The 27,278-nt window shown below is 45.2% G+C and overlaps 1 protein-coding gene across 1 annotated transcript in view; it reads right to left on the reverse strand.

Moving 5' to 3' along the window:
• Nucleotides 1–10,715: 10,715 nt before the first annotated feature.
• The window catches only part of LOC118364943 (alpha-1,6-mannosylglycoprotein 6-beta-N-acetylglucosaminyltransferase B-like), a 123,092-nt gene continuing 106,529 nt past the window's right edge, over nt 10,716–27,278 (reverse strand). The window contains exons 10-15 of the mRNA XM_052490159.1: nt 22,839–22,997; nt 22,120–22,266; nt 21,841–21,957; nt 15,535–15,609; nt 13,962–14,245; nt 10,716–11,081 (exon numbers count right to left, since the gene is read on the reverse strand). Of these exons, the coding sequence (XP_052346119.1) occupies nt 10,883–11,081; nt 13,962–14,245; nt 15,535–15,609; nt 21,841–21,957; nt 22,120–22,266; nt 22,839–22,997 (981 nt within the window). The 3' untranslated portion in view covers nt 10,716–10,882. The remainder of the gene's footprint in view (nt 11,082–13,961; nt 14,246–15,534; nt 15,610–21,840; nt 21,958–22,119; nt 22,267–22,838; nt 22,998–27,278) is intronic.

Consider the following 27,278-nt stretch of genomic DNA (forward strand, 5'->3'; position numbering starts at 1 on the left):
AGTTTTTCACAATTCCTGACATTTAATCCTACTAAAAATTCCCTGTGTTAGGTCAGTTAGGATCACCACTTTACTTTAAGAATGTGACATGTCAGAATAATAGTTGAGAGAATGATTTATTTCAGCTTTTATGTCTTTCATCACATTCCCAGTGGGTCAGACTTTTATATACACTCTATTAGTATTTGGTAGCATTGCCTTTAAGTTGTTTAACTTGAGTCAAATGTTCCAGGTAGCCTTCCACAAGCGTCCCACAATAAGTTGGGTGAATTTTGGCCCATTCATCCTGACAGAGCTTTTGTAACTGAGTCAGGTTTGTAGGCCTCCTTGCTCACACACGCTTTTTCAGTTCTGACCACAAATTTTCTATAGGATTAAGGTCAGGGCTTTGTGATGGCCACTCCAATACCTTGACTTTGTTGTCCTTAAGCCATTTTGCCACAACTTTGGAAGTATTCTTGGGGACATTGTCCACTTGGAAGACCCATTTGCGACCAAGCTTTAACTTCCTGACTGATGTCTTGAGATGTTGCTTCAATATATATATCCACATAATTTTCTTCCTTATGATGCCATCTATTTTGTGAAGTGCACCAGTCCCTCCTGCAGCAAAGCACCCCCACAACATGATGCTGCCACCCCCGTGCTTCATGGCTGGGAGGGTATTCTTCGGCTTGCAAGCCTCACCCTTTTTCCTCCAAACATAATGATGGTCATTATGGCCAAACAGTTCTATTTTTGTTTCATCAGACCAGAAGATATTTCTCCACAAAGTACGATCTTTGTCCCCATATGCAGTTGCAAACTGTAGTCTAGCTTTTTTGTGGCGGTTTTGGAGCAGTGGCTTCTACCTTGCTGAGCGGCCTTTCAGGTTATGGGAATATAAGACTCGTTTTACTGTGGATATAGATACTTTTGTACCTGTTTCCTCCATCATCTTCACAAGGTCCTTTGCTGTTGTTCTGGGATTGATTTGCACTTTTCGCACCAAAGAACGTTCATCTCTAGGTGACTGAACGTGTCTCCTTCCTGAGCGGTTTGATGGCTCCGTGGTCCCATGGTGTTTATACTTGCGAACTCTCGTTTGTACAGATGAACGTGGTACCTTCAGGCGTTTGGAAATTGCTCCAAAGGATGAACCAGACTTGTGGAGGTCTAAAATTAATTTTCTGAGGTCTTGGCTGATTTCTTTTGATTTTCCCATGATGTCAAGCAAAGAGGCACTGAGTTTGAAGGTAGATCTTGAAATACATCCACAAGTACACCTCCAATTGACTCAAATGATGTCAATTAGCCTATCAGAAGCTAAAGCCATGACATCATTTTCTGGAATTTTCCAAGCTGTTTAAAGGCAGTCAACTTAGTGTACGTAAACTTCTGACCCACTGGAATTGTGATACAGTGAATTATACGTGAAATAATCTGTCTGTAAACAATAGTTGGAATAATGACTTGTGTCATGCACAAAGTAGATGTCCTAACCGACTTGCCAAAACTATAGTTAACAAGACGTTTGTGGAGTAGTTGAAAAACAAGTTTTAATGACTCTAACCCAATGTATGTAAACTTCCTACTTCAACTGTATGTAATTGTGATATTTCAATTTTTTTAATAGAAACGTTTTTTGAATAAACATTTTAGAATAAGGGTGTTAGGTTTTTTTTTGCTGTTGAAAAAGGGGTCTGAATACTTTCCAAATGCACTGTACTCTCCTACTGGTGTCTATAGATATACTCTACTGCTGGTGTCTATAGATATACTCTCCTACTGGTGTCTATAGATATACTCTCCTATAGATATACTCTCCTACTGGTGTCTATAGATATACTCTCCTATAGATATACTCTCCTACTGGTGTCTATAGATATACTCTACTGCTGGTGTCTATAGATATACTCTCCTACTGGTGTCTATAGATATACTCTCCTATAGATATACTCTCCTACTGGTGTCTATAGATATACTCTCCTATAGATATACTCTCCTACTGGTGTCTATAGATATACTCTACTGCTGGTGTCTATAAATATACTCTACTGCTGGTGTCTATAGATATACTCTACTGCTGATGTCTATAGATATACTCTACTGCTGATGTCTATATATATACTCTACTGCTGATGTCTATAGATATACTCTACTGCTGATGTCTATAGATATACTCTACTGCTGATGTCTATAGATACACTCTACTGCTGATGTCTATATATATACTCTACTGCTGATGTCTATAGATATACTCTACTGCTGATGTCTATAGATATACTCTACTGCTGATGTCTATATATATACTCTACTGCTGATGTCTATATATATACTCTACTGCTGATGTCTATAGATATACTCTACTGCTGATGTCTATAGATATACTCTACTGCTGGTGTCTATAGATATACTCTACTGCTGGTGTCTATATATATACTCTCCTATAGATATACTCTCCTACTGGTGTCTATAGATATACTCTACTGCTGGTGTCTATAAATATACTCTACTGCTGGTGTCTATAGATATACTCTACTGCTGATGTCTATAGATATACTCTACTGCTGATGTCTATAGATATACTCTACTGCTGATGTCTATAGATATACTCTACTGCTGGTGTCTATAGATATACTCTATTGCTGATGTCTATAGATATACTCTACTGCTGATGTCTATATATATACTCTACTGCTGATGTCTATAGATATACTCTACTGCTGATGTCTATAGATATACTCTACTGCTGATGTCTATAGATATACTCTACTGCTGGTGTCTATAGATATACTCTATTGCTGATGTCTATAGATATACTCTACGGCTGATGTCTATAGATATACTCTACTGCTGATGTCTATAGATATACTCTACTGCTGATGTCTATAGATATACTCTACTGCTGATGTCTATAGATATACTCTACTGCTGATGTCTATAGATACACTCTACTGCTGATGTCTATCGATATACTCTACTGCTGATGTGTATAGATACACTCTACTGCTGATGTCTATATATATACTCTACTGCTGTTGTCTATAGATATACTCTACTGCTGATGTGTATAGATACACTCTACTGCTGATGTCTATCGATATACTCTACTGCTGATGTGTATATATATACTCTACTGCTGATGTCTATAGATATACTCTACTGCTGATGTCTATAGATATACTCTACTGCTGATGTCTATATATATACTCTACTGCTGATGTCTATATATATACTCTACTGCTGATGTCTATAGATATACTCTACTGCTGATGTCAAAAGATATAATCTACACTACAGCTGGTGACGTCAGATATACTCTATTGCTGATGTCTATAGATATACTCTACTGCTGATGTCTATATATATACTCTACTGCTGATGTCTATAGATATACTCTACTGCTGATGTCTATAGATATACTCTACTGCTGATGTCTATAGATATACTCTACTGCTGATGTGTATAGATACACTCTACTGCTGATGTCTATAGATATACTCTACTGCTGATGTCTATATATATACTCTACTGCTGATGTCTATAGATATACTCTACTGCTGATGTCTATAGACATACTCTACTGCTGATGTCTATATATATATACTCTACTGCTGATGTCTATATATATACTCTACTGCTGATGTATATAGATATACTCTACTGCTGATGTATATAGATATACTCTACTGCTGATGTCTATAGATACACTCTACTGCTGGTGTCTATAGATATACTCTACTGCTGATGTCTATATATATACTCTACTGCTGATGTCAAAAGATATAATCTACACTACAGCTGGTGACGTCAGTCAATAGTCTTTAGTTTGGGGACTCCATGGTTAATAACACGATCTTGCGGATGTGATACAGAAACGTTAGCCCGTTATCAGAGAATGTTGGAAAGGATGTTGGAAATCCAACATCAGCCAAAGGTTATTAAGGTTCGCTATCTCACAAGAATTGGTGATCAAGTTAAGCTGAGCCTGTATGTTTGAGTATTTCAGACTGGTTTAGTTCTTTCGCCTCATTTTATATTCTAGTCACTTCCTGAAATGAAGACATGCCATCCATTGTGGATAAAGCTACTGTAACGTTTCTTGGTGATGTCGCCAGAAGATATGATGAACAGCATATAATCCATTGTGAATGCTTAGGCGCTGCTGTTACTCACCATAGCTCTGCTTACATAGATAAGAATGATCTCACCGTCTAAAGCTTTGATGTGATTAATATTTCCATCTAGAGATCAGTGGAGGCTCCTTGGAGGAGGAAGGGGAGGACCATCCTCCTCAGTGAATTTCATAATTCACAGCTAGCTTCTGTCCTCCTCTGGGTACATTGACTTCAATACAAAACCTAGGAGGCTCATGGTTCTCACCCCCTTCCATAGACGTACACAGTAATTATGATAACTTCCAGAGGATATCCTGCAACCTATCAGAGCTATTGCAGCATGAACTGACATGTTGTCCAACCAATCAAAGGATCAGGGAATTAATCTAGAACTGAAAGCATAAGCTACAGCTAGCTAACACTGCAGTGTATAAAATGTGGTGAGTAGTTGACTCAAAGAGAGTGAATGACAATTAGTTGAACAGTTTTGAACAAATTCATTTATTCCAAAATTAAGGATAATCAAGAGAGAAAGAGAGAAAGAGAGAAAGAGAGAGAGTTTGTATTTTTTGTAACTTTCAGTTTCACTTACTTAGCTAGAAAATGCAGCTGGCTAGTTTAGCCTACTGAAACGCCCTGCTCAAACAGAGGGATGCTGTGTTAGCTAGCTGGCTATGACTCTCCAACACAACACTGGAACTCTTCCAAGTCAAGGTTTTACTCATTTATTGCCACCGGGGCCTGCCGGTGTAACTGCTTACTGACTGTACACTGTAACGTTACTGCATGATTGTAAGCGGGTTTACTAACGCATTAGTTCTATTAGCTATGCTGACTATGACGTTACTTTAGCTAATATGGTGACAACGATGTAGGCTGTGTTTAAGCGGTTTGGCCTGGAAAGGTTTTCCCGCCTGGTCACATACAGCCAGATGTGTTGTGCATTGAAGTCCACAAGCGAAGGGAAGAGGTGAGAGGAGGAGAGAGCATGGATGCTAGAAGGAATACAGCATGGTTGCTATCAAAGTGAACTGTGTTTACGCGTGATCAGGGGTGTATTAATTCCGCTGATTCTGTTGAAATACATTTCTTCAACGGAAGCAAACGTAACAAAACGGGGATAAACATACCCGAATTTGTCCAATAGAAACTCTCGTTTGAAACGTTTGGACTAATGATTATACCTTATATCAGCTAGATGCAGGCAAGAGTGTGCAAAGTGGTACTGAATGTCACTGTTTATCCATGTGTCACTATCTGTCACTTCAAATTGGTCTCTCGCCCTGTGTGCACTTACGTTGTTAACTTTCATTCATAGGTTGTGGCAACCTCATGATGGCAATAGTGAACATTTTTGTATCGCGTAGCCTAAACCTATCACTGTTACATTGAACTGGGTGAATGGAATTATGAATGACAGTCATCCAGTGGGCTGTGAAATAAATAAGGCCATGTTCATGAAAAACAATCGTCCTCCCTCATCTTAAACGGCACTGACTGCCACTGCTAGAGATGTATCACACCCCATTGAGGAAGTCACCCTAGCAAGTTTGTCTCCATCACATACAAGCTAGCCAACTCTCATATTTGAGGCCTGGAGTATTCTATGATGTGTGGCCTTTCAATCCCTGTCCTTTACTAGCTTACAGGCATGACATTGATGCTGGCTCTCGGCATTATGTGGATGGTAACTGGCTTTGTTGAAAATGGACTACAATCTGAAATCCCTGATGAGCGACAAATGGAGTATTTAAAGTTGCCACCGGGCATCTTAGTAAGATCCCTTTTAATGTTCACACACTGTGGCATATCTTCTTTGCTCAAGGGCACGCACGCACGCACGCACGCACGCACGCACGCACGCACGCACGCACGCACGCACGCACGCACGCACGCACGCACGCACGCACGCACGCACGCACGCACGCACGCACGCACGCACGCACGCACGCACGCACGCACGCACGCACGCACGCACGCACGCACGCACGCACGCACGCACGCACGCACGCACGCACGCACGCACGCACGCACGCACGCACGCACGCACGCACGCACGCACGCACGCACGCACGCACGCACGCACGCACGCACGCACGCACGCACGCACGCACGCACGCACGCACGCACGCACGCACGCACGCACGCACGCACGCACGCACACACACACACACACACACACACACACACACACACACACACACACACACACACACACACACACACACACACAATGTGTCCTAGATAAGTACTGTTTGCCTGCATAGCTTTTTGATAGGGCCTATAAAAAATATGAAAAGCGGCTGCTGAAAATCCCTGTCTAAGTCCTAAATGGCACACAAGTCCTTATTTAGTGTACTACTTTTGACTAGGGCCCATAGGACTCTGGTCAAAAGCAGAGCAATATATAGAGAATAGGGTGCCATTTGTGATGCAGACCCACTGTATCAACTTTGAAATGAGAAAAGAGTCTAGGGAGAATGTCCGTGTCCATCCTCCATAGTCAAAGCACAACGCCAAAGAGAGGAGGTGAGATGAGAGGGTTGTTGACCCAAAGGTGGCATTCCACTCAAAGGTCATGTTTTCTAGGAGTTTGTCACACGATGTGTCACCTGTCACCGGGGCGATTTCTTTCTTAACTCTTTGGTATTGGTGGGTTAAACTATTTTTGTTGTTGATGATATTGTAGCAGCAATTGAATGATCTTCTGGTGGGTTATTTCCAGTAGCTAAGAGTTAGGTCGCAAAGATAACATTAAAGTGTGATATCATCTTCACCATGTCTGATCTGACTTCCTGCTGGAGTACCAGGACCACATGGTGAACGGGTATCCTTGTTTCAGAACAGTCCAGTGTTTCTCTTAGGCAACATTTATGCAAATATCAGCAACTCAGGCCAATTAGAAGAGATGACCTCACTGTATAAACTTTGAACGTCCCCTATGAGATGGAGGGAGAGAAAGAGACAGGGATAGAGAGAAGGAGAAAGAGTGAACGTGTGTTTATTTTCTCAGATTACTAAGTAACGATCGTGATAAATCTCTCTGGCCCATCCTGTTTCAGGGACTCACGTGATGCTCAGAAGTGTGTGTATACCTCCCAAACGTATACATACTCACACATAGTCCTTACGCACACACACATTCATTTATGCACACACACACACACACACACACACACACACACACACACACACACACACACACACACACACACACACACACACACACACACACACACACACACACACACACACACACACACACACACACACACACACACACACACACACTAGAGGTCGACCGATTATTATTTTTCAACGCCGATACCGATAGCGATTATTGGATGACCACAAAAAAGCCGATACCGATTAATCGGCCGATTTATTTATTTCTTTGTAATAATGACAATTACAACAATACTGAATGAACACTTATTTTAACTTAATATAATACATCAATAACATCTATTTAGCCTCAAGTAAATCATGAAACATGTTCAATTTGGTTTAAATAATGCAAAAACAAAGTGTTGGAGAAGAAAGTAAAAGGGCAATATGTGCTATGAAAGAAAGCTAACGTTTCAGTTCCTTGCTCAGAACATGAGACCACATGAAAGCTGGTGGTTCCTTTTAACATGAGTCTTCAATATTTCCAGGTGAGAAATTTTAGGTTGTAGTTATTCTGGGAATTATAGGACTATTTCCCTCTATACCATTTGTATTTCATTAACCTTTGACTATTGGATGTTCTTATAGGCACTTTAGTATTGCCAGTGTAACAGTATAGCTTCCGTCCCTCTCCTCGCTCCTACCTGGGCTTGAACCAGCAACACAACGACAACAGCCACCATCGAAGCAGCGTTACCCATGCAGAGCAAGGGGAACAACTACTAGAAGGCTCAGAGAGAGTGACGTTTGAAACGCTATTAGCGCGCGCTAACTAGCTAGCCATTTCACTTTGGTTACACCAGCCTAATCTCGGGAGTTGATAGGCTTGAAGTCATAAACAGCGCAATGCTTGACGCACAACGAAGAGCTTGTGGCAAAACGCACTAAAGTGCTGTTTGAATGAATGTTTATGCGCCTGCTTCTGCCTACCACCGCGCAGTCAGATACTTAGATACTTGTATGCTCAGTCAGATTATATGCAACGCAGGACACGCTAGACAATATCTAGTAATATCATCAACCATGTGTAGTTAACTAGTGATTATGATTGATTGTTTTTTATAAGATAAGTTTAATGCTAGCTAACAATTTACCTTGGCTTACTGCATTCGCGTAACAGGCAGTCTCCTTGTGGAGTGCAACGAGAGAGAGGCAGGTCGTTATTGCGTTGGACTAGTTAACTGTAAGTTTGCAAGATTGGATCCTTTGAGCTGACAAGGTGAAAATCTGTCGTTCTGCCACTGAACAAGGCAGTTAACCCACTGTTCCTAGGCCGTCATTTAATGTGTTTTTAACTGACTTGCCTAGTTAAATAAAAGGTATAAAAAAAATATATAAAAAATTGGCAAATCGGCGCCCAAAAATACCGATTTCCGATTGTTATGAAAACTTGAAATCGGCCCTAATTAATCGTCCATTCTGATTAATCGGTCGACCTCTAACACACACACACACACACACACACACACACACACACACACACACACACACACACACACACACACACACACACACACACACACACACACACACACACACACACACACACACACACACACACACACACAGCAATAGGCAGACACGGAGACAAAAGAGTTAATTAACCTTTCACTGTCTGGGGAATAAATCACTGTGCTAATTATATAATGACTTAATCACAAGTAATTCTCATAAAATTACATTATAACAGCTCTGTCTGTTGAGAAATGGCGTTCTGACCCTTTGGAACAGTAGGATTAGGTTTTCATTCAAACTCCTATCTTTCAGCAAAGTACAGCTAAGTGTTTTTTTATTATTCTTGTATATATCGAGCTCCAAGAGATGAACTCCTGGATAAAAAATATTCATTGGCCTATGGGCTATATGAAATTGAAAACACAGAGAGCTTTAAATAATGCTATCTTATTCCCTTTCAGGCCAATGGGGAATTCTGCATGGCCTTCACTCTGATTATATATTATTCATTATATTCTACTTCATTCACTGGAATACTGACCCGAAGCAGAAACAGAGCTGTCAACTAACGCTTCAAGCCAATGCTTCATTAGATATATAGTACACAGCAATCGATATTCACGATGAAGATTTATACGCCCTACTACACACAGCACATCCGACAGCACATCCAATACCATAGACATCCACTGTTATGGACCACCGTCGTCGCTACCATAGATGTCAACCTCCATAGACATATCAGAGGAAAACCATTGCACTCTCCCAAAGGATTCCTAGTTGGCGTAAAAACAAGACTCCATAGACTTGTAAGGTGTAATTGTATGTACAGTGTGTACAGCATGTTTCATATTCTGCTTCTTAGTAGAGGCCAGCTACTATCCTACTATGAGCATTGGACTGGTACATTAAAGGGTTGTGTTGAATCATCCACTCACTTCCCAAGGTAAGCACAAGTGCTGTGAACGCTGGCCTCAGAAGTGCATGTCTGATCTGGAAAACCAGAGAGCAGAACAGATATCTGATTTCCCCCCACCCCTCCAACGCAACATATCGACAGTCTCATCCCCTGCTTCTGGCTCTGGAGGAGTGGAAGATCAAACATCTCTCATATCTCTCTCTCTCTCTCATGGATGGATGGGCACGGGAGGACAGGAGGGAAATGGTAAATGAGCAGCCGGGGATGAAAGAAACCAAACTATTTACGAGCCGTGACGAGACCGACAACAAAACGACAGCGACCCTTTGATCTCTTTTGAACTTTTCGTTTTTTATTTTTTTTTTTCCGTCACAAAACCTTCCGAAAGGTTCTCAAAAATCCTCTGTTCTCGCAGTAGCAGAGCTTATTCAAAAATAAGCTTTAATCTGTTTTAGTCCATTTTAGCACAACGGAGCAGATTGCATTGACTCCATTGGCAGTCAGGGTTATCTGAGTCGCACAAAAGAAACATTTCATATTGAAAAGGAGGAGAGAGTCCAGGGAGAGAGTCTGAGTGTCCATCATCCATTGTCAAAGCGCAGCGTCAAAGAGAGAAGGGGAGAGGAGATTGGTTATTGACCCAAAGTTGGCGTTCCACTCAAAGGTCGCGTTTTCTCCCCCGGGTCAATTACGCTCTTAACTCCCTGGTCTTAGAGGGTTAAAGTCAGATTATTGATATTGGAGCAGCAAATCAATGTTCTTCCGGTCAGTGGGTCTCCTCTAGGTATTAGTTAGGTAGCTTAGCTAGACGGCAATATGGCCGTTTCTCCATTACTGCGTTTTGCTGTGGACACATGGTGAACGGTTATACTCGTTGCAGTGTAGTCCAGCTCATCTCTCTTAGGCCAGTGAGGAGCTTTGAGGCAAACCATCCATAGGCTCATGTCAGTAACATCTTTGTCCATTTGGAAACCAAGGACGGATGGGTGGGGGGAGGTGGTGACTATGGGACAATAACCCACTCAAGCTCAGAGGACAGAGGATAGCTCAAACCAAGTCTTCCAGTCGGGGGGTCCTTCGGCTTTAGCCATCCCCTCTCCTAGCATCAAAACCAGGGCCGGTTCATTTTATAGTCCATAGTTTATAGTCTACAATTCATAGGCTATAACTAGATCGCCTGGAGTTTTTCCTAGCCACTTAGCTGGGTTAGGCGTTCATTGGAAAAACTCCCGGCCCCTCCTCATAAGCAGTCTCGGCAGAGGGCAACCTGGCCGCGACGGTAGTCCCGGCAGGGGCAGAGGCGGCGGTACTTTGGGCTGAGGCCGGCACAGCTGTAGAGGAGGGGGTCCTTCTGGAGGCCGCACTCCCGGCGTAGGACGGAGAAGGCCGGGAACACGTGGTTGACCTCCGCCTCCACCACCTCACACTGCACCTCTAACCTGGTGGGGGGAGGGGTGGAGGGTGGAATGTTTGATGAAGGGAGGGGGATGGTGTGATGCATAGAGGGTGTTTGATTGAGCGATACAGAGAGAGAGAGAGAAAGAGAGAGTCCATGAGGGGAGGGGGAGGACGAAAAGGGGAAGAGGTAGAAGGGGAAATAGATGGAGAAACAGAGAAACAGAGAGACACAGAGAGACAGAGAGAGATGCAAACAGAGACGCAGAGAGAGACGCAGACAGAGACACAGACATAGACATATACATAGACACAGACAGAGACAGAGACACACAGAGAGAGAGACGCAGACAGAGACACAGACACAGACACAGACATAGACACAGACATAGACACAGAGAAAGACACAGAGAGAGACACAGAGAGAGACAGAGACACACAGAGAGAGATGCAAACAGAGATGCAGAGAGAGACGCAGACATAGACATAGAGAGAGACAGAGAGAGACACAAACAGAGACACAGACATAGACACAGAGAGAGACACAGACAGAGACACAGACATAGACACAGACATAGACACAGACATAGACACAGAGAGAGACAGAGAGAGACACAGACAGAGACATAGACACAGAGAGAGACAGAGAGAGACACAGACAGAGACACAGACATAGACACAGAGAGAGAGAGACACAGACAGAGACACAGACATAGACACAGACATAGACACAGAGAGAGACAGAGAGAGACACAGACAGAGACACAGACAGAGACACAGACATAGACACAGAGAGAGACAGAGAGAGACATAGACAGAGACAGAGACACAGAGAGAGACAGAGACGCAGACAGAGACACAGACAGACACAGAGAGAGACAGAGAGAGACACAGAGAGACACACAGAGAGAGACAGAGAGAGACACAGACAGAGACACAGACAGAGACACAGACAGAGACACAGAGACGCAGACAGAGACACAGACAGACACAGAGAGAGACACAGAGAGAGACACAGACAGAGACACAGACATAGACACACAGAGAGACAGAGAGAGACACAGACAGAGACAGAGACACAGACAGAGACACAGAGAGAGACAGAGACGCAGACAGAGACACAGACAGACACAGAGAGAGACAGAGAGAGACACAGAGAGAGACACACAGAGAGAGACAGAGAGAGACACACAGAGAGAGACAGAGAGAGACACAGACAGAGACACAGACAGAGACACAGACAGAGACAAAGAGACGCAGACAGACACAGAGAGAGACAGAGAGATACACAGACAGAGACACAGAGAGAGACAGAGAGAGAGATGCAGACAGAGACACAGAGAGACACAGAGAGAGACAGAGAGAGACAGAGAGAGACAGAGAGAGACAGAAAGAGACAGAGACACACAGAGAGAGACACAGAGAGAGACCGACAGAGACAGACAGAGAGAGACAGCGAGAGACAGAGAGAGACACAGAGAGAAAGACAGAGAGAGAGAGACAGAGAGAGACACAGAGACACAGAGAGACACAGAGATACACAGAGATACACAGAGAGAGAGACGGCGAGAGAGACAGCGAGAGAGACAGAGAGAGAGACAGAGAGAGAGAGAGACAGCGAGAGACACAGAGAGAGACAGAGAGAGACAGAGAGAGAGACAGAGAGAGAGACAGAGAGAGACAGAGAGACACAGAGAGACACAGAGAGAGAGACAGAGAGAGAGAGACAGCGAGAGAGAGACAGCGAGAGAGACAGAGAGAGACAGAGAGAGACAGAGAGACAGAGAGAGACAGAGAGAGACAGAGAGAGACACAGAGAGACAGAGAGAGACAGAGAGAGAGAGACAGCAAGAGAGAGACACAGAGAGACACAGAGAGAGAGACAGAGAGAGAGAGACAGCGAGAGAGAGACAGCGAGAGAGACAGAGAGAGACAGAGAGAGACAGAGAGACAGAGAGAGACAGAGAGAGACAGAGAGAGACAGAGAGAGACACAGAGAGACACAGAGAGAGAGACAGAGAGAGAGAGACAGCGAGAGAGAGAGAGACACAGAGAGACACAGAGAGACACAGAGAGACAGAGAGAGACAGAGAGAGACACAGAGAGACACAGAGAGAGAGACAGCGAGAGAGAGACAGAGAGAGAGACACAGAGAGACACAGAGAGACACGGAGAGAGAGACAGAGAGAGAGAGACAGCGAGAGAGAGACAGCGAGAGAGAGACAGAGAGAGACAGAGAGAGACAGAGAGAGACAGAGAGAGACAGAGAGAGAGACAGAGAGAGACAGAGAGAGAGACAGAGAGAGACAGAGAGAGACACAGAGAGACAGAGAGAGACAGAGAGAGACAGAGAGACAGAGAGACAGAGAGAGACAGAGAGAGACAGAGAGACAGAGAGAGAGACAGAGAGAGAGACAGAGAGAGACAGAGAGAGACAGAGAGAGAGAAAGGCATGAAGTAAAAAAGGAACCAAAGATAAAGAAAGGAAAAATGTGTCGAGCAGGATGGGTGATGAAGAGAAAGACAAGGAGAAAGGGAAAGATAAAAGAGGAGGAAGAGTTGGTGCTGCTGTGACACTCTTATCGTCTTCTGCTGTCACTACAGGTCTCTAGATGGAGCCGACAAGACACCTGACATCACTGAGAAGACTTTGAACCTGACGTCCTTGCTGTAGATGCTTGAGTATTACGCCCACAGACAGCCCTTAGGGAACGAACCACTGTGTGTTACCATTTGAGTGGTAGGGTGGTTACAGAGGACTGAGAGCCTTGTGTGTGTTTGCATGATTGTTAGTGACGTGGAGTGATTGTGTGTTTCGAATGTCTGCATATGTGTGTGGCTGTTAGAAACGTATGTCCAATGTGTGTGTGTGTGTGTAGGAATATGGCTTAATGTGAAAACAGGTGTGCCAAGGTGCCACTCACCCGCGGAGGGCCTCCTTGTTGTTGACGAAGCGGAACAACGCGGGCTCACACACCAGGTTGGCACGCTGGCACGCCTCCACACACGATTGGCCCTCCTGGGATGCCAGCAGCCTCAGGGAGCTGAGGGGGGGCCAGGCAGGGGGGGCGTTGGCGTTGGGGGCCCAGGTTAGGGCACTGGAGTTGGGCAGCAGGACAAATTGAGGCCCAGGGCTAGCCGGACTACTAAGCCCCAGCTTGGAGGAGGAGTTGGCCGGAGGGAAGGGGGCCTCGGGGGTACAGAAGTCCTGGAGGGACGCAGGGAGAGGAGAGAGAGAGGGGAAGGGGATGTTGAACAACACAACACATAGGTAGCCTCTCGTGCTGCCACCCACAGGAGATTTGTTTCTGGGCGGCCGAGATTCCATTATACAGAATGTGGTATTTTTGTTGACGATGCAAATGCACGCACAGACGCCAAGCTAGCTACGCACATCCACGCACACGAATTGTCACTCCCACACCATACACAAACACGTTAGCCAACACAAATCAAAAGCCCGCTGACACGTTTTGCCTTTAGCTGTTGAATAAATCTACATTTCCAAACACTTCAGGGCATCGAGGGACAGGAATACAAAGTAAACAGACGTTTCTCAAACCTCCTCTATGCTGCACATCCCTCTAAATGATCTCCCATCAACCCTTCACCTATTCCCTGACAAAACTCATCTGGGTCCAACAGCACCGGAGAGATAACTCGTTTTAAAACATGAAAGAGAACCGGTTTGACATGTCAGCCTATCAAGTCAGCCAGGCCAGGTTCGATTCCCACGGGGGACCTGTGAGTCGCTCTGGATAACAGCGTCTGCTAAATGACACGAGTAAAGAATAATGTCAAGGACTGTATATTTACACAAATAGTAGAGGCTATTGCACAGAAACACAAAAGAGCCCCCCCCCCCCCCCTCCCGGGTACACGTTTTGTTTGTTTGAATCAGCTGTGTGTTGCTATAGGGCGAAAACAAAACGTGACACCGGGTGCAGGGGACCGGGTTTGGGGAAACTCTGGTCTAGTCCACAATGAGAATCAGTGTTGATTAGTGACCTCTCCAGGTTGACTACAGACAGAGTGTGTGTGGTAAGCAGGCAGAATGGGCGGAATACATTATGATAATATGTTTTGGGACAAACAGACACGGTTGAGTGCCTGCATGTATGTATGCATGTGTGTGTGTTAATGTGTGTGTGTGTGTTAATGTGTGTGTGTTAAAGTGTGTGTGTGTGTGTTAATGTGTGTGAGTGTGTTAATGTGTGTGTGTTAATGTGTGTGTGTTAATGTGTGTGTGTGTGTTAATGTGTTTGTGTTAATGTGTGTGTGTTAATGTGTGTGTGTGTGTTAATGTGTGTTTGTTAATGTGTGTGTGTGTTAATGTGTGTGTGTTAATGTGTGTGTGCGTGTGTGTGTGTGTGTGTGTGTGTGTGTGTGTGTGTGTGTGTGTGTGTGTGTGTGTGTGTGTGTGTGTGTGTGTGTGTGTTAATGTGTGTGTGTGTGTGTGTGTGTGTTAATATGTGTGTGTGTGCACGGTGAACCTACCTGATGCTGTATGTAGGCGTGTACCCTCTCCAGCATTCCCTCGCAGGTGTACTCATAGGGTAGGTATGGCTCGACCTGCAAAGACACACACCCACACACCCAGATTCCCACAGATCAGAACATTTCCACAGAATGTGTTGCTAGGCAATCAACATAACACCACTAAATGACCATATTTTCCAAATTTCAATATTGTTTTGCCCGTTTCCCCATCGTTCATCCTAATTGCAATAAATAGCCAATTCTACCCAGTTGACTGCTCAGTTGGTTGAAGTGGCAGCGTAGCCTAGTGGTTAGAGCGTTGGACTAGTAACCAGAAGGTTGTGAGTTCAAACCCCCGAGCTGACAAGGTACAAATCTGTCGTTTTGCCCCTGAACAGGCAGTTAACCCACTGTTCCCAGGCTGTCATTGAAAATAAGAATGTGTTCTTAACTGACTTGCCTGGTAAAATAAAACATTTAGTTATTTTTATTGACTTGGCCAAAGCTTTGGATACGGTAGACCATTCCATTCTTGTGGGCCAGCTAAGGAGTATTGGTGTCTCTGAGGAGTCTTTGGCCTGGTTTGCAACTATCTCTCTCAAAGAGTGCAGTGTATAAAGTCAGAAAATCTCTCAGAAAGTCTCAGCCACTGCCTGTCACCAAGGGAGTACACCAAGGCTCGATCCTAGGCCCCACGCTCTTCTCAATTTACATCAACAACATAGCTCAGGCAGTAGGAAGCTCTCTCATCCATTTATTTGCAGATGATACAGTCTTATACTCAGCTGGCCGCTCCCCGGATTTTGTGGTAAATGCTCAACAACAAAGCTTTCTTAGTGTGCAACAAGCTTTCTCTACCCTTAACTTTGTTCTGAACACCTCCAAAACAAAGGTCACGTGGTTTGGTAAGAAGAATGCCCCTCTCCCCACAGGTGTGACTACTACCTCTGAGGGTTTAAAGCTTGAGGTAGTCACCTCTACAAGTACTTGGGAGTATGGCTAGACGGTACACTGTCCTTCTCTCAGCTCAAGTTACATCTAGGCTTGGTTTCCTCTATTGAAATCTCTCCTCTTTCACCCCAGCTGCCAAACTAACCCTGATTCAGATGACCATCCTTCCCATGCTAGATTACAGAGACATAATTTAATCAGCAGGTAAGGGTGCTCTTGAGCGGCTAGATGTTCTTTACCATTCAGCCATCAGATTTGCCACCAATGCTCCTTATAGGACACATCACTGCACTCTATACTATTCTGTAAGCTGGTCATCTCTGTATACCAGACACAAGACCCACTGGTTGATGCTTATTTAACAAAAACCTTCTTAGGGCTCACTCCCCCCTATCTGAGATATCTACTGCAGCCCTCATACTCCACATACAACACCTGTTCTGCCAGTCACATTCTGTTAAAGGTCCCCAAAGCACACACATCCCTGGGTCGCTCCTCTCTTCAGTTCACTGCAGCTAGCGACTGGAACGAGCTGCAACAAACACTCAAACTGGACACTTTTATCTCAATCTCTTGGACACTCTTACTGACAGTTGTGGCTGCTTTGTGTGATGTATTGTTGTCTCTACCTTCTTGCCCTTTGTGCTGTTGTCTGTGCCCAATAATGTTTGTACCATGTTTTGTGCTGCTACCATGTTGTGTTGCTACCATGTTGTTGTTATGTTGCGTTGCCACCATGCTGTGTTGTCATGTGTTGCTGCCTTGCTATGTTGTCTTCAATCTCTCTTCATGTCGTGTTTGTTTTGCCCTTTTCTTTATTTTGAATGTTTAATCCCAGCCCCCGTCCCCGCAGGAGGCCTTTTGCCTTTCGGTAGACCGGCAATGTCATTAAGTATTTGTTCTTAACTGGTTTGCCTAGTTAAATAAAGGTTCAATAAAATAAAAATGATTATTATTATAATACCAGGATTGTGTGTTTTCTTCTACGAGCTGAATACAGTATTACTTAACTGGATGTCCCTTTGGAACCAAGTGTCTCTGATAAATATGTCGGAATATTTCAAGGAAACACATTTTTTGATTAAGCACAAATAGTTATGTTCAACTTTTCCACCAGGAAGACGTGGAGCCTGAAAGTACAGACCACATGTTAATAATGTATTCCGTCCAGTTTCAACAGTAGATCACGTGTCTAATGTTCCAAATCTCACTTGTAAACGATGCATCACTCAGTAAATCATGTTTTAATACAACATGTTTCACTGCATGTGAAATCTGACTTTTCCTAATTTCAAATAAAGAAAAGCAAACGTGTAGAGAGGATTTATGAAAAAAAGTTACACATCACAAATCTGATCAAACCATAAAGCAGAGCGAGGCACAGGCTCCACCTCCCTCCCTCCTTTCCTCCCTTCCTCCCTCACTGCCTCCCATTTATTAAAGAGGGATAAATATGAAAACAATAGGTTGGTGGAATGGACAGAATGAGAAAGGGGTAACACAGAGAGAGCGAGAGAGAGAGAGAGACCGAGCAAGAGAGAGACATAGAAAGAGAAATGGATAGGGATTTATGTGAACATGAAGAAGTGTCAGCCAGAAGAAATTGCTTGGTCTGCATGGCTGAGCATGTGGAGCCGCCCTGGACAGAGAGCCAGCCCACAGACAAACAAGGGGAGTGTGCAGTCTCCAGAAAGGGGTGAAGTGGCCTATCAGCCATCTATCACTGGAGTGAGTGAGTGAGTGAGTGGTGAGTGAGTGAGTGAGTGAGTGAGTGAGTGAGTGAGTGAGTGAGTGAGTGACAGAGTGAGTGACAGAGTGAGTGACAGAGTGAGTGACAGAGTGAGTGACAGAGTGACAGACAGAGTGACAGACAGAGTGACAGACAGACAGACAGACAGACAGACAGACAGACAGACAGACAGACAGACAGACAGACAGACAATAAGCGGCAGGGCACTGAGCTACGGCATGTCTGACAAGACACAGCAGACAGCAGGAGAGTGGAGAGGGGAGAACACACACATTTAGAGACACACAGACACACACACACACAAATACACACAAAATCCCATTAGTCCACATTTACTGCTAATTACTCCTTGGCTGTGGACACACCGTTTCCCAATGCTAGCATAGCATGCACCACTGTCCTAGGTTAAATCATTGCAGATAGTTCTTGTCCATATGGAGCTTTCGGAGGTGCATTTCAAGTGCACAGTATTTCCTGGATGGAGCGAGCTGAAACGTCATTTCAAAAAGCAGCGTCTCCCGATCAGTATCAAATCAAAATCAAATCAAATTTGATTAGTCACATGCAATGCTTACTTACGAGCCCCTAACCAAGAATTCAGTTAAAAAATATACAGATAAGAATAAGAAATAAAAGTAACAAGTAACTAAAGAGCAGAAGTAAAATAACAATAGCGAGACTATAAACAGGGGGGTACCGGTACAGGATCAATGTGTGGGGGCACCAGTTAGTTGAGGTAATATGTATATGTAGGTAGGGTTATTAAAGTGACTATGCATAGATGATAACAACATAGAGTAGGAGCGGTGTAAAATAAGGGTGGGGAAGGGGGGCAATGCAAATAGTCTGGGTAGACATTTGATTTGGTGTTCAGGAGTCTTATGGCTTGGGGGTAGAAGCTGTTTAGAAGCCTTTTGGATATAGACTTGGCACTCCGGTACCGCTTGCCGTGCAGTAGCGGAGAGAACAGTCTTTGACTAGGGTGCCTGGAGTCTTTGACAATTTTTAGGGCCTTTCTCTAGTATAGAGGTCCTGGATGGCAGGACGCTGGGCCCCAGTGATGTCCTGGAACCGTTCGCTCTACCCTATGTAGTGCGTACGGCCCAGTTGCCATACCAGGCTGTGATGCAACCCGTCAGGATGCTCTCAATGGTGCAGCTGAGGACCCATGCCAAATCTTTTTAGTGTCCTGAGGGGGAATAGGTTTAGTCGTGCCCTCTTCAAGACTGTCATGGTGTGCTTGGACCATGTTAGTTCGTTGGTGATGTGGACACCAAGAGACTTGAAACTCTCAACCTGCTCCACTGCAGCCCTGTCGATAAGAATGGGGGCGTCTTTTTCCTGTAGTACACAATTATCTCCTTTGTCTTGATCCCGTTGAGGGAGAGGTTGTTGTTCTGGCACCACACGGCCAGGTCTCTGACCTCCTCCCTATAGGCTGTCTCATCGTTGTCAGTGATCAGGCCACTGTTGTGTCATCGGCAAACATAATGATGGTGTTAGAGTTGTGCCTGGCCGTGCAGTCATGAGTGAACAGGGAGTACAAGATGAGGCTGAGCACTCACCCCTGAGGGGCCCCTGTGTTGAGGATCAGCGTGGCGGATGTGTTGTTACCTACCCTTACCACCTGGGGGCAGCCTGTCAGGAAGTCCAGGATCCAGTTGCAGGGAGGTGTTGTCCCAGGGGTCCTGTTTAGTCCCAGGGTCCTTAGCTTAGTGATGCGTTTGGAGGGCACTATGGAGTTGAACGCTGAGCTGTAGTCAATGAACAGCATTCTCATATAGGTTTTCCTTTTGTCCAGGTGGGAAAAGTGTGGAGTGCAATAGAGATTCAATCATCTGTGGATCTATTGGGATGGTATGCAAATTGGAGTGGGTCTAGGGTTTCTGGGATAATGGTGTTGATGTGAGCCATGATCAGCCTTTCAAAGCATTTCATGACTACAGACGTGAGTTCTACGGGTTGGTAGTCATTTAGGCAGGTTACCTTAGTGTTCTTGGGCACAGGTACTAGGGTGGTCTGCTTAAAACGTGTTGGTATTACAGATTCAGACAGGGAGAGGTTAAAAATGTCAGTGAAGATACTTGCCAGTTGGTCAGCACATGCTTGCAGTACACATTCTGGTAATCCGTCTGGTCCTGTGATCTTGTGAATGCTGACCTGTTTAAAGGTCTTAGTCACATCTGCTGCAGAGAGCGTGATCACACAGTTCCAGAACAGCTGGTGCTCTCATGCATGTCTCAGTGTTATTTGCCTCGAAGCGAGCATAGAAGTAGTTGAGCTCGTCTGGTAGGCTTGTGTCATTGGGCAGCTCTCGGCTTTGCTTCAATTTGAAGTCTGTAATGGTTTGCAAGCCCTGTCACATCCAACGAGCATCAGAGCCGGTGTAGTACGATTCGATCTTAGTCCTGTGTTGATGCTTTGTCTGTTTGATGTTTCGTTGGTGGGCATAGCGGGATTTGTTATAAGCTTCCGGGTTAGAGTCCCACTCCTTGAAAGTCACAGCTCTAGCCTTTAGCTCAGTGCGGATATTGCCTGTAATCCATGGCTTCTGATTGGGATATGTACAATACGTACGGTCACTGTGGGGACGACGTCATCGATGCACTTATTGACTGATGTGGTGTACTCTTCAATGCCATCGAAGGAATCCCGGAACATATTCCAGTCTGTGCTAGCACAACAGTCCTGTAGCATAGCATCTGCTTCATCTGACCACTTTTTTATTGATCTAGTCACTGCTTTAATTTTTGCTTGTAAGCAGGAATCAGGAGGATAGAATATGGTCAGATTTGCCAAATGTAGGGCGAGGGAGAGCTTTGTATGCGTCCCTTTGTGTGGAGTAAATGTGGTGCAGAGTTTTTTCTCTCCCTCTGGTTGCACATGTGACATGCTGATAGAAATTTGGTAAAGCGGATTCCCTGCATTAAAGTCCCCGGCTACTGCGAGTGCTATGAGTGTTTTTTTGTTTGCTTATGCCGGAATACAGCTCAATCAATGCTGTTTCAGTACCAGCCTCTGACTGTGGTGGTATGTAAAACAGCTAAGAAAAATACAGATGAAAACTCTTTCGGTAGATAGTGTGGTCTACAGCTTATCATGAGATTACTCTCCCTCAGGCGAGCAATAGCTCGTGCGCTAGCTGTTATTTACAAAAATACATAGTCCGCTGCTCCTTGTCTTACCAGACGCCGCTGTTCTATCCTGCCGTTACAGCGTGTAACCAGCCAGCGGTATGTCGATAGTGTCATCATTCAGCCACGACTTTGTGAAGCATAAGATATTAGAGTTTTGAATGTCCCGTTGGTAGTTTAATCTTGCGCGTAGGTCATCGATTTTATTCTCCAAAGATTGCACGTTTTCTAGCAGAATGGAAGGAAGTGGGGTTAATTCGATCGCCTATGAATTCTCCGAATGCAGCCCGCCCTTTGACCCCTATTTCTCCCCCACGTCTTCACACAAATCACAGGGATCTGGGCCTGTTCCCGAGAAAGCGATATATTGTTCGCGCCGGGCTCGTCAGACTCGTTATATGGTTGTACAATCCTTCTCTGGTGGAACATAGTGTGTTTGGTCACTGCCAAAGAAACCAATGAGTCAAGAAATACATGAAATAACTGTACCTTGGTACTCATGATCTCTCTGATGGCAGAGTCAAACTCCTGGGAGTTGTTGTAGTCTACTGTCATGACGTGGGGCCGCCCGATGTACTGCTCTGCGTACGGGTGCTGGGACGACACCTGAGAGGGGTGGAGTAAAGAATTAGTAGAATATTCCAGTTAAAAGCAATATTCTGTGATGTATAAGTGGCACATTTGGTGTACAATCGGGAATGTTGGTAGTTCATTTTCAACTGAAGAGTGGTACAGTACTAGATACGGTGTTGACCAATGGGAGCTCACCTCTCGAGACGTTGGCTTGCCTCTGAAGAACTCGTGATTAAGCGAGCTGTGGGGTGGGTGGAACTTGGGCTGCAGGTAGATGCACCCATTGGCTATGGCCTCCAGGGGGGCGGGCCCTTCATAGGGGAAACCAAACCCAATGAAGAGCTGGTGGAGGAGACGAAGATGATACCAGTTAGGATAACCATCAGTTATTTTATTAATGCTTGTCAATTGAAAATGCTGCCATTTACAGATATACCAGGGACTGGAAGGTAACTGTGTGTTGGCCTTGCTTGGCTGCTGTTGTAGTTAGTGCTGGTGCAACAGTAGTGTGTGTGGAACTAGTGTGTGCGTGTGTGTGTTGTGTGTGCGTATTATGTGTGCATGCATGGCGCCTGAATGTGTTTACGCACGTACAGATCTAGGATCTTAATTTGAGCCAGTTTGCTACAGCAAGGAAATAATCCTGCAGCAACAGGAAATATGATTTATTATGAGGATTATAATGAATGGACATTGTATGTATGGGTTGCTACATTCCCCGTAACTGAAAATCAAGTCTGAGTTACAAAATTACAAACTAAAGACGCCTTTTTAAACCTCGAATACACTTAAAATTTCCTGCATTGCATGAAAGTTATCCTGCAACAGGGTGATCCAATTAAGATCCCACGTCTCTAGTGTGTTACCTCTTGTGTATGTTGTGTATCGTCTTGTGTGTGTGTGTGTTCTAGTACCTTGGCCTTGCGGAGCAGCGTCTGCAGCTCGTGCTGAGGCAGCAGGCCGTGGTTCTTGACGTAGGCAGGCACCTCGGGGGGGCGCTGGGTCTCGTAGTACACCGTCCCGTGGACCTCCATGTACCTGTGGAGGATCTGGAGGAAACCCTCCTTACCCTGCTGATAGACAAGGAGGAGGGAAGAGAGAGAGAGAGAGAATGTAAGAAAGTGAATGGGGAGTTGGTGAGCGAGGAGAGGAAGTGGGACGGTGGAAAAAGTCATGAGTGGGTGAGAAAGGAAAGGGAGAGAGTGAGAGGGTTGATTTTGAGGGAGAAAGTGGAGGAGCACGTGCGGATGGGAGAGGGGGAGGGACGGAGGGAGCGAGAGACAGAGAGGGAAGGAGAGATGGAGAGAGAATGAGGGAGGTAGAGATGGAGAGCAAAGGAAGGAGTGAGAGATGGAGAGGGAAGGAGAGAGATGAGAGGTAAGGAGGGAGATGAGAGGTAAGGACGGAGGGAGAGAGAGATGGAAAGGGAAGGAAGGAGGGAGATGAGAGGTAAGGAGGGATGGAGAGATGGAGAGGGAAGGAAGGAGGGAGATGAGAGGTAAGGAGGGAGGGAGAGAGAGATGGAAAGGGAAGGAAGGAGGGAGATGAGAGGTAAGGAGGGATGGAGAGATGGAGAGGGAAGGAAGGAGGGAGATGAGAGGTAAGGAGGGAGGGAGAGAGAGATGGAGAGGGAAGGAAGGAGAGAGAGATGGAGAGGGAAGGAAGGAGGGAGATGAGAGGTAAGGAGGGAGGGAGAGAGAGATGGAGAGGGAAGGAAGGAGGGAGATGAGAGGTAAGGACGGAGGGAGAGAGAGATGGAGAGGGAAGGAAGGAGGGAGATGAGGGGTAAGGAGGGAGGGAGAGATGGAGAGGGAAGGAAGGAGGGAGATGAGAGGTAAGGAGGGAGGGAGAGATGAGGGAAGGAGGGAGATGAGAGGGAAGGAGGGAGATGAGAGGTAAGGACGGAGGGAGAGAGAGATGGAGAGGGAAGGAAGGAGGGAGATGAGAGGTAAGGAGGGAGATGAGAGGTAAGGACAGAGGGAGAGAGAGATGAGAGGGAAGGAGGTAGAGAGAGATGGAGAGGGAAGGAAGGAGGGAGATGAGAGGTAAGGAGGGAGGGAGAGATGAGGGAAGGAGGGAGATGAGAGGTAAGGACGGAGGGAGAGAGAGATGGAGAGGGAAGGAAGGAGGGAGATGAGAGGTAAGGAGGGAGATGAGAGGTAAGGAGGGAGGGAGAGATGGAGAGGGAAGGAAGGAAGGAGGGAGATGAGAGGTAAGGAGGGAGGGAGAGATGGAGAGGGAAGGAGGGAGGGGAGAGCTGGAGAGGGAAGGAGGGAGGGGAGAGCTGGAGAGGGAAGGAGGGAGGGGAGAGCTGGAGAGGGAAGGAGGGAGATGAGAGGGAAGGAGGGAGGGAGAGATGGAGAGGGAAGGAAGGAAGGAGGGAGATGAGGGGGAAGGAGGTAGAGAGAGATGGAGAGGGAAGGAGGGAGGGGAGAGCTGGAGAGGGAAGGAGAGACAGAGAGAATGATGTGATTAAAGGTGATGCGTTAATGGCTGTGTGTGTGGTTGTTTATGAGTGTACATATAAATGGGAATGAGTGTGTGTGTTAGTGTCTGTGTTAGTGTGTGTGTACGCGTGATAATGCACTATGACTGTTTAAGTGTGTGTGTATGAGTGGTTGTGAATTCCCTGAGCGAGTGTGTGTGTGTGCTGTGTGAACGTTAGCATCTTCACACAGAGAGAGGCAGAGCCATTGCCTGTTAGTGAGCGCAGGGCATTTAATGTGACAGACCCCTTTAGAAAACCCAAAGAGACACACAGTGCCGCACTGCCGTGGGCCGTCAATATGAATGAGGGGAAGTGCTAGGGATCTGGCATGGTTTCCTGCACACGTGTGCACACACACACACCCTTTCTCTCAATCCCTCTCTATCTTATCACACACATTTGGCCCCGAGCGTCTCTTCCCGGTGCCAGAGAGCGAGGAGCGAGGCGTCCATGTAAGGACGCAGGGAAAAAATACTGGCAGACTGCCAGTACCACCCCAGGCACCCAGGGGGCAGCAGCAGAGCACAGCATTAGCCAGCCTGTGACAGCCGGTTCCACTCATCTCCTTACTGGCTGCTATGACATCCCTCTCCCTGACCTATCTGTGGCGCTCTCACACGTCTCTACCTATCTGATTGGTTCATTCAGTGGTTTATTCGGACGCCCATTGGCTTTTGCTGAAGCATCAGCTACTTTTCCTGGGGTCCACAAAAACACAAAACATGACAAGTAACAAAACACTGATACACTGATGGACAAGGACAGACACACGCATTTCATATACAACAATATACAACCAATAATACAAAATAAATAATAATAATAGTAGGAATATGTGTGTCTTCGTAGTCCCTCCGTTCCATCATGCAGTAATGGGGCTGTAGGAGTAAAGACTGGAAAACAGCAAGCCTGCCCATACATTGAAATGAATAGATTATGCCCATACATTGAAATGAATAGATTATGCCCATACATTGAAATGAATAGATTATGCCCGTACATTGAAATGAATAGATTGTGCCTGTACATTGAAATGAATAGATTGTGCCTGTACATTGAAATGAATAGATTATGCCCGTACATTGAAATGAATAGATTATGCCCATACATTGAAATGAATAGATTATGCCCATACATTGAAATGAATAGATTATGCCCATACATTGAAATGAATTGATTATGCCCATACATAGACATTAATAGATTATGCCCATACATTGAAATGAATAGATCATGCCCATACATTGAAATGAATAGATCATGCCCATACATTGAAATGAATAGATTATGCCCATATATTGAAATGAATATATTATGCCCATACATTGAAATGAATAGATTATGCCCATACATTGAAATGAATAGATTATAAATAGGGAGTACACATACCTATTGTGGCATACAAGCAAACCACATCTACACACAATAACAGATGTGCTTTCTGGCTGAATCTATACAGTGCATTCATGTGCCGAAGCAACAGTACATCTTTCTTCTGAGAGGCACAACCTTTAAACCCAATAGCGCATCTTAAGTGGATATGGAGGCTTTGTGTTTTTCGTGTGGGTGAGAGAAGTGCAAAGATGTTGGCAATAAAAAGGGATGCATTTTGAGGTGAGAGATGGGTGAGAGTGTGTGTGTGAGCGCACTCGTGTGTGTGTGTGTGTGTGTGTGTGTGTGTGTGTGTGTGTGTGTGTGTGTGTGTGTGTGTGTGTGTGTGTGTGTGTGTGTGTGTGTGTGTGTCCATGCACTTCACCTGTGTGTGTTTAAGCATGGGCACCCTTTCATAGCTAGCCTCCACGTCTGAAAAACAAAACAACCCCCCACCCCCCCAATGTGAATCAACCACAGCCCAGGTCTCCTTATTGACTTCCTGCTTCCTGGATGTTATAAGAAGCTTACTGTATCCCTGTGCTATTGTGTGCTCGCCCTGTAGGCTGTGCTGTAATTGGTTGGCTGCTGCGATAGATGGTTTCCTATGAGGATTTTCCCAGCCAATTAGGAGATTAGCCAACGCTCTGAGTGCACCAGACACTATGAATTAGAGCCAACGAAACAGAGAGAGAACCACACACGCTCACACACGGATGTAACCCAGGTTTAGCCCAGGCTAGCTAATCCTTGACCTGGCTTGACTGGGCCAGTCCCGTGCCACATTAGTAATGCTAATTATCTAACATGGATTCTATTCTCAGGAACGAGAGTGTGAAAAACGGCGGGGAAAACGGGGAAGATGAAAGTTGTATTTATACAATAGAAGTCAACCTGAACTTTGTGTGGTGGGTTTGAGCTTGTTTGACTGGGTTTCAACTCAAGTGAACTGGACGTCTTGCCAGGAAACGGCCTGCTGGGGGACTGCAAAGAGAGAACGAGAGAGAACGAGAGAAGAGGAAGAGGGCTCTCGGTTGTGTAGTGAGGAAGAGTGTGTGTCTGTGCTGGAGGTAGTGTAATAACGAGCTGGCGGACCCCCCCCCCCAAAAAGTGACCAAATCAAGCTTCATTTGTACAGCACATTTCAGACATGGAACGCAACGCAATGCAATGTATTTCACAAACGAATAAAAAACGATGAAAATGAAAGCTGAAATATTTACTACAGAACAAAGGTAAGATACAAAACAAAATAATGACAAGAACTAAACAACTAAAACGCCCCCCTAAGGAAAAGCAAAGCTAAAAAGAGGCGTTTTAAGAGGTCTCTTAAATTACGTCCACAGTTTGGGCCTCCCTCAGGTTCTCTGGCAGGCAATTCCAGAAGCCGGGAGCATAATAACTAAAGGCGGCCCAAAAAACACCCCAAAAAGATCGGTGGAGGTTCCGACTAAACGGCGAGTAGGCTATAAAAATGAATAAAGATAATTGTCCA

Source organism: Oncorhynchus keta, chromosome 32, assembly GCF_023373465.1.
Source record: "Oncorhynchus keta strain PuntledgeMale-10-30-2019 chromosome 32, Oket_V2, whole genome shotgun sequence".
Lineage (NCBI taxonomy): Eukaryota > Metazoa > Chordata > Actinopteri > Salmoniformes > Salmonidae > Oncorhynchus > Oncorhynchus keta.